Source organism: Oryx dammah, unplaced genomic scaffold, assembly GCF_014754425.2.
Source record: "Oryx dammah isolate SB20612 unplaced genomic scaffold, SCBI_Odam_1.1 HiC_scaffold_2, whole genome shotgun sequence".
Lineage (NCBI taxonomy): Eukaryota > Metazoa > Chordata > Mammalia > Artiodactyla > Bovidae > Oryx > Oryx dammah.
This window is the reverse complement of record NW_024070186.1, coordinates 8,651,964-8,664,114: the sequence shown is the minus strand read 5'-3', so window position 1 is coordinate 8,664,114 and position 12,151 is coordinate 8,651,964. Positions and strand designations below refer to the sequence as shown.

The 12,151-nt window shown below is 50.5% G+C and overlaps 1 protein-coding gene across 1 annotated transcript; it reads right to left on the bottom strand.

Moving 5' to 3' along the window:
* Nucleotides 1–9,333: 9,333 nt before the first annotated feature.
* On the bottom strand, nucleotides 9,334–10,542 carry CLDN14 (claudin 14). The gene has a single exon (XM_040264209.1). It carries the CDS (start codon nucleotides 10,540–10,542, stop codon nucleotides 9,841–9,843), a length of 702 nt encoding a protein of 233 aa, XP_040120143.1. The 3' UTR covers nucleotides 9,334–9,840.
* Nucleotides 10,543–12,151: the final 1,609 nt, after the last annotated feature.

Sequence of the window (12,151 nt, the reverse complement as noted above, 5' to 3'; positions counted from 1 at the left end):
TGGATTTCTACATAGGCATCTCATAGTTGGGTCTTGCTTTTTTATCCACTTTGACAACCTCTGTTTTTTAATTGAAATATTTGGACCCTTTACATTTAAGGTGACTATTGATATGGTTAAGTTTAGATCATTAGGGCATAATTCTTAGTTTATGCAGCTGATAACAGAGCTTCAAAATACATGAAGTAAAAACTTACAGAACTGTAAGGAGAAATAGATCCCCAATTTACAGTCAGAGATTTCAATATTCCTACCGCAACTCTATGTGACCCCAAGGACTAGCCCACCAGGCTCCTCTGTCCATGGAATTCTCCAGGCAAGAATACTGGAGTGGGTTGCCATGCCCTTCTCCAGGGTATCTTCCTGACCCAGGGGTCGAACCTGAGTGCCCTGCATTGGCAGGCAGATTCTTTACCATCTGAGCCACCTGGAAAGCTGCATCTCAATAATTGATAGAACACATAGAAAATCAGGAAAGATATGAAAGAATTGAACAATACAGGACAGAGAGAGAGATAGTCAAGGAGGCAGTCTAGAGAAATCTGGAGGGCTGGGGACCCCAGTTCGTGTGAAGACGGCTTTTGAGAGGGGGAGAGAGGAACACAAAGGAAGTAGGAGATGGGAGTGGCCATAAATAAGTTTGAAGATTTGGAGATGATCAAATGGGGGAAGATTAAATTCTTTTCATATGAATGGAAAGCCTTTGCTTTCATGAAAAAAAATTTTGTGTAAAGGCATTTGGACAGGCTCCTCTGTCCATGGGATTCTCAAGGCAAGAACATTGGAGTGGGTTGCCATGCCCTCCTCTTATGCTCGGGTATTATGGAGCAATTCATAAACCCTACAAAGGTGAATGACGACTGTCATAGCAGAAATATCTATGGAGCCACGGATGGAAGGGGACTACCCCTCCTGCTGAGAGGGCTGTCCGAGCAGAGGGCTGGGGTCAAGGACTCCCAAGGGCAGCACTGGGTCTGCCCCTTCCCACAACTTCTTCTCTGTCCTGGGAGCCCCTTGACTCCATTCCCTGATCAGCAAGGTCACAGTGAGCTCCTACCCACGGCAGGTACCAGCTTCCCCAGACACCTGTTGAAGTCACTCAACCAAAACTCTCCAATGTTTTCCTGGCTGTTAAGTCCTGCCTTCTTGCTATTTATTATGCTGGATAGGAATCCTATGCAAATTCTTTATTTTGGAAGAATGCCTGGGATGACTGAAAAAAAAAAAAATCCAGACCTCCCTAGAGCTGGAGGCCGGTGATGCTCCCTGCAGGGGCTCCGGTGTGCTGGAAAGCTCCAGGCTGTCAATCATTTATTGACATTTATTGAGCTTCATAAATAGAAATGCACTCAAGAGAGAAGAATTAAGGTGTGCATGGTGCTGAGCTTTCCTGGGGCAGAACCGGCAGAGTGAGAGGGGAGGGGAGGGTGCAGGTGACATGCCCCGGGGGGGCTGGGCCCTCCGCATTTACGGGGTGACCTCCACCGGCCTTTCTCTGGCAGGAAATGGGCTGTTTGCTAATGCCTTGCCCACACGCACCTGCGAAAGCCAGTTGGTAGTGTTTTAAAATAATTTACTAGAATGAAATTTCTGTGTTTTCCTTTGGATATTTGCCCAGCAAATGGCTCTGTGCTTGTGATTCAAGAAATGGCTTCAAGTATTACAGGACCTCAGATTTCACTCTTTCCTTTTCTCTCTTTCTCACACACATGCAGATACACACACACACACACACACACACACACACTCCTGTCTCTCTTGGGTAGGAAAGAGTGAGGATGCCGTAGAGAAGTGCGGTGGCTTTTTTTTTTTTTTTTTTTTAATTTTCCAAGTCTTAGTTAAATCTGTTTCACTTACATATCCCTTCCAACCCCACACTCACTGGCCTGGGTTTTCTCTGCTGTTCCTCTCTCTCCCCTCGGTGGCCGTTCAGTTTCAGAGCTCTGCCAATTATGATTTCATTTGTCTAAAATGGACGTTTTCTGCAGAAAGAATGTGTGATGGGCTTGCCTAGGCCGGAGGCCCAATTTGGTTTAGCAAGTGTCTCCCCATTCCTCCTGTGTTACTGCTGCTCAGCTGTGTCTGACTCTTTGCAACCCCACGGACTGCAGCATGCCAGGCTTCCCTGTCCTTCACCATCTCTTGTTCAGTTCAGTTCATTTCAGTCGCTTAGTCGTGTCCGACTCTTTGCAGTCCCATGGACCGCAGCATACCAGGCCTCCCTGTCCGTCACCAACTCCCGGAGTTTACTCAAACTCATGTCCATTGAGTCGGTGATGCCCTCCAACCATCTCACCCTCTGTCGCCCCCTTCTCCTCCCGCCTTTGATCTTTCCCAGCATCAAGGTCTTTCCCAATGAGTTGGCTGTTTCCTTGAATCAAGGAGATGAGGGATTCAGGAAGGCTCTGAGCCCCTGTGCCCCCCAGGCCCTACCTGGTATCATTAATGGAGGACGCAGGCTTTTGCCGTCTTCAAGAATGGTGCTCAGCTTTCCCCTGCAGTCCTGCTACCCCCACCCCAGGGCCCCCAGGCAGCATTTAATGAACAATCACTTATGTGCAGAAGGAAATTTGGATTTCTGGTTGCATGACTGTCTTCTCATGCTCAAGGAGCTTTAAGTGTCTTCAAGTCACCTGAGCAAGTTGCTTTACACTTTTTTTTTTTTTTGGTATTCCAACCCTTGAGACTTTGAAAATTGCAAATATTTTCATATCAGATTGCAATTGTTGCAAATTTCTTGAAATATCCTTTATACTCATTATTGCTTTGAAATTGCAGTGTTTATTAGACTTTTCTTTCTGGATAATGTCATTTCATGCATGAATAAAGGAGCCCAAATATTACTATTGCCATATTTTAAAAATATCTTGATAACATATTTCAGTATAATGGTTTCCTCTTGAAATCTTACATATTTACCTTGTTTTTCCCTTTATATTGAAAATATTAATCTGAGTCAAGTCCATAATCACCAAAGCTTTCTAGAAATACACAGTATAAACCTCGGTGAGAGGACTCAGTTCTGTTATCTAGGGAAGAACCTGTAACTAACTAGGCCTGTCTTAATGTTTCTGCAGAAAGAGCAGGAACATGCATCTTTTTCTTAAGGGTTATTGCAACTGTAACTGAGAATTTTCTAATCTTGTGTGTATGTTTCCCTACCTTTCATGGAGCAGTCCTCAGCAAGTCCCTTTCTTTCAAATATATATATATATATATGGCTGTGCTGGGTCTTCACTGCTGTGCTCTCTAGTTGTGGCGCAAGAGCTTCTCACTGCAATGACTTCCCTTGTTGCGGAGCAGGCTCTGGGGCGCAAGGGCTCAGTGGTTGTGGCGCATATAGGCTCCGTTGCCCCGTGGTACATGGACTCCTCCTGGACCGGGGACGGAACCCACGTCCCCTGCACTGGCAGGCAGACTCCCAACCTCTGGGCCACCAGGAAAGTCTGCCACTGCCTTTCTTTCCAAAGCCCCATTTCCTCATCTGGGAAACGCAGCGATCGCGGTGGCTAAGTCCTACGTTCCCTGAAGACAGAGGGAGGTGGCTGAACACCGCGGATGGCTCCCTTCTCCTGGCTTCCGGAGCCGCCCCTCTTTGGCACTCCTAGCTCACGGGGTGTTTCTGGTTGCCTTGCCGGACCCTCCTCGCCTTCCCAGCCCCAAAAGTGAAACCCTCAGCCTCTCTAGTGGCTCATCTGCGTTCGCGTCCCACGGGACCCTTTCTAGCTGCGCGGCTAATCGCATCCCGGGCTGAGGCCCCACGTGGGGCTGTTCCTCAGCTCCAAGTTCACACGTGTGAGGCCCCAGTGGCCATCTCCACTCAAGGCAGCTCAGATCAAATGCACGCCAAACAATTCTACCTCACCAGAACCCGTTCTTTCTTTCTCTTCCTTTCTTTCTTCCCTCCTTCTCTCCCTCCCCTCCCCTTCCCTCCTTCTTTTCTCTCTTTCCAAGTCTCCTTTCAGGAAATGGGGATCCTATTCTTCCACTTAATTCAGTCCCAAATCTTGGCACCCCCTTTAAGCCTCTTTTTGCACACCCCACAACCAAGCCATCAGCAAATGTGATCACCTCTGTGCACCTTCAGGCACATGCCAGTCGCTTCCCCTCTCCACAGCTGCTGCCTGGTCCAGGCCCCCATCTCACACCCGGATTGTCACCATCCATTGGAAAAGACCCTGATGCTGGGAAAGACTGAAGGCAGGAGGAGAAGGGGATGAGATGGCTGGATGGCATCATCAACTGAAAGGGCATGAGTCTGAGTAAGCTCCAGGAGTTGGTGATGGACAGGGAGGCCTGGTGTGCTGCAGTCCGTGGGGTCACAGAGAGTCAGACACAACTGAGCGACTGAACTGAGTCGTCACAGGCGACGCTCCCACCACCTGGGAGTGAGGAAGCACAGAGGGTCTAAGCCAGGAGCAGCAGATGGCATGGGGCTTTGTGGCCATTTAGGGTGCAGACCTCGGTTTCATCTTTGGTACACAGTAAGTCCTCTACATACGAATGAGTTCTATCCTGAGAACTAGATCCTAAGTCCAATTTGTTCACAACTCCAACAGAGTTAGCTTAGGTACCCAACTAACACAAATGGCCATCTGGAACTGTACTGTAACAGGTCTATACACATTTCATACCAATAATACGTAAAGAACAATCAAAGACTAAAGAAAACATTGTAATCTTCCAGTACAGTACTTTGAAAAGCACAGCAGTGCAGTACACCAGCTGAGACATCTTGGCAGTGCCTGCTACAGCAGCGCTGCTTCTATGCATCCTGGACTCGAACCAAGGACCCTGTGCTGCTGTGCTCTATACAGTCCTGCACAGGGAACCACACGGAAGCACAGCCACTTGTAGTGGAAGCGCACACACGTGGCCACGTACGACAGACACGTGAACTGCCTTAGGTGACAACACGTGAATGCGTATTTGCATCTTTAAACGTTTGAGACTTGAAGGTTCGTATGTAGGGGACTTATTGTATTCCTGTCAAGTAATGGAGAGTTATACACATTATGAATGCACCGTAGTTCACAAATTATTTCTATGCAGGACAACAGCGGCTGATACGAACGGAGGATTCTCTGGGGATTTCAGAGGTTTTCGTGTTTTTTTTTTTTTTAATTTTTTTATTTCAGAAGTCTTGAGCTTCCCAGGTGGTCCAAGTGGTAGAGAACCTACCCACCAATGCAGGAGACAAGAGATGCGGGTTCGATCCCTGGGTCAGTAAGATCCCCGGAGGAGGGCATAATACTGCTGATTTCAGAAGGCTTAAGCAATTAGGGTGTCTTATCCAAGAAGGAGGACATCTTGGTGCTTTAAGTATAGGAGGGGCGTGGATCCGTTTCAGGAAGTGGATTCCTGGAGACTGGGCCTGGATCTAGTGTTCCTTGGGGGAGAAGGTTCCAGCGCCTCTTCACACAGAAGGGCCAGGGAGCGGCTGGGTAGTGGCTGAGGACAGATGGGCTGTGACCTGGGAGCAGCATTGCCAGCCCTGGGTTGTGAAGGTTTCAGCACCTGGCAGTCAGCAGGTAACCAGGGCAACCCCAAGGACTAACGGCTGAGCCTCCCCCTCCTCCAAGTCCAGGGCCTCCAGGAGAGCTGGGGCCCTGTGCCTCCCAAAGGCAGGGGAGGGAACATAGAGACATGGCAGGGTTTAGACCTCTCTGGATCGGAGCCAAATTTGATTTGATTTAGGGAAGCTAAGACATATAGCGTTCCTTATCCCATGAGGGTCAAAGGGTAATTTACATTCAAACAGTGGTTTCCTGGAACACATCAGAGTCTGGGTCACGTTTCCTTTTCATTTTGAAATTTGGGATTATGCTTTGTACCTCGAAAGGAGACCATGCCTCAGTCAAAACAGCCTCGGTTATGGGCAGAAACAGGCATTCGCAGGATGGCCCTGGTGGTTGTCACGTGACAAGAAAGGGGATCACAGGACCTGAGGTCATGTCTTGGGTGTGAATGAGAGCAAGGGAGCAAGAGGAAACCGGGAGCAGCGTTCTTACCCACTTCCGTGAAGGAGGAAATGGAGGTCTTCGCTGGTGGGCCCGCTGTGGGCCAGAGTCAGGCGTGCGTCACTTCCTGCTTTCTATGAGGATTCGGGCTTGGACCTGTGGGTCCCCTACATTTCATCTAATCCAGCCAGAGCCCAGTTAACAGACGCTCTGCGGAGTGATGGCTCTGGAAAGAACTAGATACGGTCACGAAACGAGTCACCTGTTTGGAAATAGTCTGAACGTGAAAGTAATTAGGCTACGGGTCATGCCTGTGGGCTTCCCAGGTGGCACAGTGGTAAAGAAACTGCCCGCCGCCGCAGGAGAGGCGAGAGAGCTGGGTTTGAAACCTGGGTCAGGAAGGTTCCCTGGAGCAAGAAATGGTAACCCACTCCAGTATTCTTGCCTGGAAAATTCATGGTCAGAGGAGCTCCAGGCAGGCTTCCATAGCCTGGCAGGCTACAGTCCATGGGGTTGCAAAGAGCTGGCCATGACTGAGCGCGCGCGCGCACACACACACACACACACACACACACACACACACACGTTTCTACTTGAATTAGTGTGTGTGCTTCTACCTGTCTGGGTTTGAATCCTAGGTCTTTTGCTCACTAGCTCTGCGACCCTTGGCAAATAATTTAATCTCTATGAACTTTGATGTCCTCTTTTGTAAAATGGCCTGGAGAAGGAAATGGCAACCCACTCCAGTACTCTTGCCAGGAGAATCCCATGGGGGGAGGAGCCTGGTAGGCTACAGTCCATGGGGTCGCAAAGAGTCGGACACGACTGAGCTACTTCACTTTCACTTTCACTTTCACTTTGTAAAATGGAGCTAAAATAGTCTTTATTCATTGGGTTCTCATGTGTCTCTTTGGATCAAATTAGTAAATAAAAGGTATGCCTGGAACATAGTAAGTGCTTAATAAATTATAATCATGATTATTATTAGTCTTTCACCTGATAAGAAGAGAGAAAAATATTTTACTTGAGGAATGACAGAATTCAGAGAAAGAGTTTGGTAAAGCTATCTTAGAATGGAATATTGCCATTTGGGGCAACAGGGATAGACCTAGAGATTTTCATATGAGGTGAAGTAAGTCAAACAAAGACAGATATGCTATTAATTATATGTGGAATCTAAAAAATGATACAATCAAATCTATATACAAAACAGAAACACTCACAGACATAGAAAACAAAATTATGGTTACCAAAGGCTGGAAAGGGACAGATTAAGAGTACGGGATTAACAGATACAAATTACTATATATAAAACAGAGAAATTTACTGTATAGTACAAGGAAATATACTCAATATCTTATAATAATGTTTAATGGAAAATATTCTGAAAAATATATAATAATCACTTGGCTGTACACTTGAAGTTAACACATTATAAATAAACTATACTTCAAATTTTAAAAAGCTATTTTTATCTTTAAATTTGTAATCGATCCATTAACTGGAACAACTTCACTAAACACATTCTAAATTGTGATCATCAAGTAAGGACTGTAGAATATTACTTTATTTTAAGGAGATTTTGTTTCTCTTCTTTATTGATTCAGATATAATTTGAAGAGTAGAAATTGCTTGTTTTTTCATAAATAAATGATGATCTTTCTGATCTAAATCCCTGACCTAAATAGGATAGCATATCTCAGACTCTTTTAGCTTCTCCAGGATTGCCGGCATGCATGCTCAGTCACATCTGACTCTTCGAGATCCCACAGACTGTAGCCCACCAGGTTCCTCTGTCCATGAGATTCTCCAGGCTAGAATACTGGAGTGTGTCACCATTTCCTCCTCCAGAGGAACGTCCCCACCCGGAATCGAGCCCAAGTCTCCTGTGTCTCCTGCATCTCCAGGGTTAGATGGAGGCTAAAATGTATGGTACCCTCTCCTTCCTAACAGAAGAGGCCCCTGTTGCCTGGGGTCTAGAGGTCAGCACTAAATAGAAAAGAAATGTGTCTGTGTTGGACCGTCCTTTACACCCCGATTTTTCATGTCGCTAGAAGGTTTTCCTGTTGTGAGATCTCATCAGTGGTGCAGCTTATTAGGTATAGCTGGTGAGGCTTAAAGGAATCAGAAGAGGGTAGCTGGGTGCACACACTTTCCTGGTGGGAGGCTCTGCCTTCAGGGAAGCACATGGCAGCTGGGCTTCTTGTGACCCTCTCAGTGACCCCGACAACCTGGTCAGGAGGAAGTGTGCAGTCAGGGGAGCATCGTGCAACCTCCCTCCTTGCTGGATCCAGAGCGGCAGGGCTGGGCCTGTCCGGCTTCCTGATCCTGGCCGGGGGCCTCCCCTTCCACCCCCCTGGTCCCCGGGCCAGGAACTCACCAGGCCAGGCCAGCAAGCCTGGCCACTCGGCCCCATGCTCATGCTGACCCTCTGTGGCTCTCTTCCCTGCAGACAGAGACAGCTGGAGCCCTGGGGGTCCTCTTCCAAGACCCCTTGAGAACGGAGGGGCTTCACGGGACAAGCCTCAGACTCAGCTGCTCCACAGGGTCATGAAGAGCTGGACACAACTGAGTGACTCAACAACAATAACAGCCCTTTCCCGGGACAGGGTGCTTTCTTCTGATTCACAGCTTGAGGCTCAAACAGAGGCTGCAGCGGGGTGCCTTCGGGGCATGTCAACAGAGACAAGCTCCCTGGCTAATGGGGTAACAGCAGGTGTGTGTGTGTGAGTGTGGTTTAGATCACAGCCAGAAAGCAGCGTCAGGGTCCTTAAGGCAGTCAGCCTCACCTGGCCCTTCCAGCGGTTCTTTCCAGCTGCAAGAGCCTCAGCAGGCTCCCATGTCTGTTCTGGAAGCAGCTGCCATCACACTTCTGTCCCCAGAAAAGAAGCCCGTGACGTCCTGCCCCGGGGGTGAGCAGCCTTCCTACCTGGGCCTTGTTCCAATGCCTGGAAAGCCAGGCGCGTTCCACTCTTTTTTTTTTTTTTCCTTCTGACTTTTGCTGCCTTACCAGTGGGGCCCTACTGTGCAAGGGTAGAAAATGACATTGCCCTTCTTCTGTGGTTTATGGCAATTACCTTTTTTTTTTTTCCCCAAAAAAAACCCTGGACTTCCTGCCCGGCCTCTCAAGCCAGGACAGGGTGGCCGTTTCTGGTGATGTCCCTTGGGCATCTTTGGGATGAGCACCAGCCTAGCCCTCCTCTGCTTTCCCATCCTGCCTCAGGCAGAGCCTGGAAGTGGGCTGACCATGGTTACCAGCATCTCAGGGGACAGAATAACAGCCTGGAAACAGACATGGATATTGTCCGTTTCACAGACAACCACATCCAAAAGCCTTCTTCCCGGATTGCAAAACAAACCCCACTGACCAAACTCCCAAGTTGCTTTTTTATTCAGCTGTCATAAACCACCACATAAATACATAGAATAAATACAAAACTAGCAAGGATTACTTTTAAGCCTTTGGTATGGAGAGCTTTTCTCCTCTTATTTCCCCCTTTCCCTGCGGTTCTAAGCCCCTTTCCTCAGGTTCACATGATGCCTTTGGACGTGAAAGCAGTCCAGAAGTAAACCTGGTGCAGGCGGGCCTTGACTCCATCAGCGGGCAGGCTAGGTCCTCGCAGCCTCTCGGGGTGGGGGCTCCTTGCCATGGGGGTGGAGACAGCCCTCCCCCCGACGCTGGACTCACACACAGTCGTTCAGCCTGGTGTCTTTGGATGCTAAAGCAGTCCGCGAGTAAACCTGGTGCAGGCAGGCCTTGACTCCATCCGTAGGCAGGCTAGGTCCTCGAAGCCTCTCGGGGGTTGCGGGGGGCGCTCCGGAAGACGGGGGGTGGGGTGCGGGGGGGAGGACAGGCCACCCCGAGCCCCAGAGGGGGCACTCACACATAGTCGTTCAGCCTATACCCGCTGTGCAAGGCCGAGATGGCCGAGGGGGCCCGATTGTCCTTGTAGGCGTCGGGGGGCCGGTAGGCGGGCGCGGGGGCCGTGGCGGCCCGGCGCGGGGCCCGGGTGGGCGCCTCCTCCTGGCAGGCCAGGCAGAGCAGCGTGCCGCCTATGAGCGACAGGGCCGAGGCGATGAAGCCGAGGTAGAGGGCCTGCCCGATCTCGAACTTCATGCCGCTGGGCAGCAGCGGGTTGTAGAAGTTCTGCACCACGTCGTGGGTGGTCCAGGAGACGGCCACCAGGCAGAGCAGGCCAGCCAGCAGGAAGAGCGCGCCGCCCAGCGCGGCGCATGCCGTCTTGGCCGGGGTGCCCTTGGCGCAGCGCGTGCACTGCATGCCCACCACGGCGCTGGCGCACGCGGCGCCCGCCAGCAGGCAGGACACCACCATGAGCGCGCGCGCCGCCTGCAGGTCGCGGGGCAGGGCCAGCAGCGAGCGGTAGCCCTGGCACAGGTAGATGCCCGTGCTGTGCCACACGCACTCCATCCACAGCCCCTTCAGGTAGGACACGGCCGTCAGGATGTTGGTGCCCACGTGCGCCGTGCGGCGCCAGTGCGGCAGGACGGTGGTGATGAGCGTGCCCACCAGGCCCAGGAAGCAAAGCAGGAAACCCAGGAGCTGCACGGCGGTGCTAGCCATGGCCTCGCCGGCTGCTGCCCGCTCGCTCGGGCGCCCGCTGGAGTCCTGGTGAAGCCGGAGGCGGGGCGGGGAGACAGGAAACCGGTTAAAGATTATCTCCAGGCATGCCGTTTCTGCCCCCGAAAGCCAGACTTCCATAGGCCGTTGGTACCACGATTAACATATTAAAAAAAAAAAAAAAAAAGCTTCTGAGACTTGATTGGGTGCAAGGAGAGCTGCTTCCTCTAAGCTTCCCTGGAAGGCCAGAGCTAGAAGGAGCAGGGTCATGAGGCCAGCCTGTGCTTTCCAAGGACCCCAGGGCCCCAGGGCCCCAGGGCCCCCACTTGTCTCAGTGCTTACCAGCTGCACGTGGGAAGTTCCACCTTATGTCTATTCTCAGACTAGACTGCTGCAGACTCGCACACTGTTCTGTTTGATCAGTGATTCACTAAGGTTGTTAGGGATACCCTGGGAGCTCAGAGGGTGAAGAATCTGCCCGCAGTGCAGAGGACCCGGGTTCGATCCCTGAGTCAGGAAGATCCCCTGGAGGAGGGCATGGCAACCCATGCCCTCCAAACCCTTGTCTGGAGCATCCCATGGAAGAGGAGCCTGGTGGGCTACAGTCCACAGGGTCACAAAGAGTCACTCAATCAACAAATGGACTGATCATTGTTAACAAATGGACTCGTAAGCCTGTGCTGCCTATGGCTGAGAAAATAGCTTAGAGTGCCTGTCAGGACAAATCATTTTCTGAAAGTGGGAGGCTTCCCTGTGTGCTCAGGAAGGGAGGGGGTTAGCACCCTGGGCAGGTCAGATGCTGCCTTCCAGAATCCCAGGCATGACCTTAGAGATCATCCCCTAATGCCAGGGGACAGGACTACCAAGGCCTCAGCTTCTTAGGTGCTACGGCCAAGACCATAAACCAGTGGCCCTCCGCTCCAGGCAGGGCACCTCTCCTGACACCACTCTGAAGAGGAGTGGGCTTGTTACAGACGGAGGCTGCAACCTGGCTTTCAGATACAGGGTGGGGGTGTGCAGAGCCATTTCATCCTCATTAGGAAATCAATTTTCGTTAAATTAATTCTTGTCTTGCCAAATGCTCAATCAATCCCTTAGTTTTCTTCTATTTTCACTCTAAGACCATGCCTAGAATTGCCTTTTAGAAGGTTTGCATCTGGGCCACTTGAGCGTGCGTGCATGCATGCGTGCTAAGTCGCTTCAGTTGTGTCTGACTCTTTGTGACTTCAGGGACTGTAGCCTGCCTGCTCCTCTGTCCATGGGATTCTCCAGGCAAGAAAACTGGAATGGGTTGTTAAGCTCTCCTCCAGGGCACTGTCCTCACCAGGAGATCGAAATGGAGCCTCTGATGTCTCCTGCATTGGCAGGCAGGTTTTTTTTTTTTTTTTTCTTTACCACTAGCGTTACCTGGGAAGCCCCCAAAACGTGCTAACCACAACAAAATCTCAAACCCTTCTTGGGGGCAAGGACCCAGCACGTGTGTAGTAAGTGGTGGCAGGCATGTAGAGGATACTCAGGAAATACTGGGAGGAAAGAAGGAGAGAGATGGGGCAGAGGAGGGAGAAGAGAGGATGGAAGGGAGAGGGAAGAGGGAAGGAAGGGAGGGAGAGCG

Excerpts from the sequence above, each read along its gene's own strand:
- CLDN14 (XM_040264209.1), bottom strand. The coding sequence starts at position 10,542 with ATGGCTAGCACCGCCGTGCAGCTCCTGGGTTTCCTGCTTTGCTTCCTG.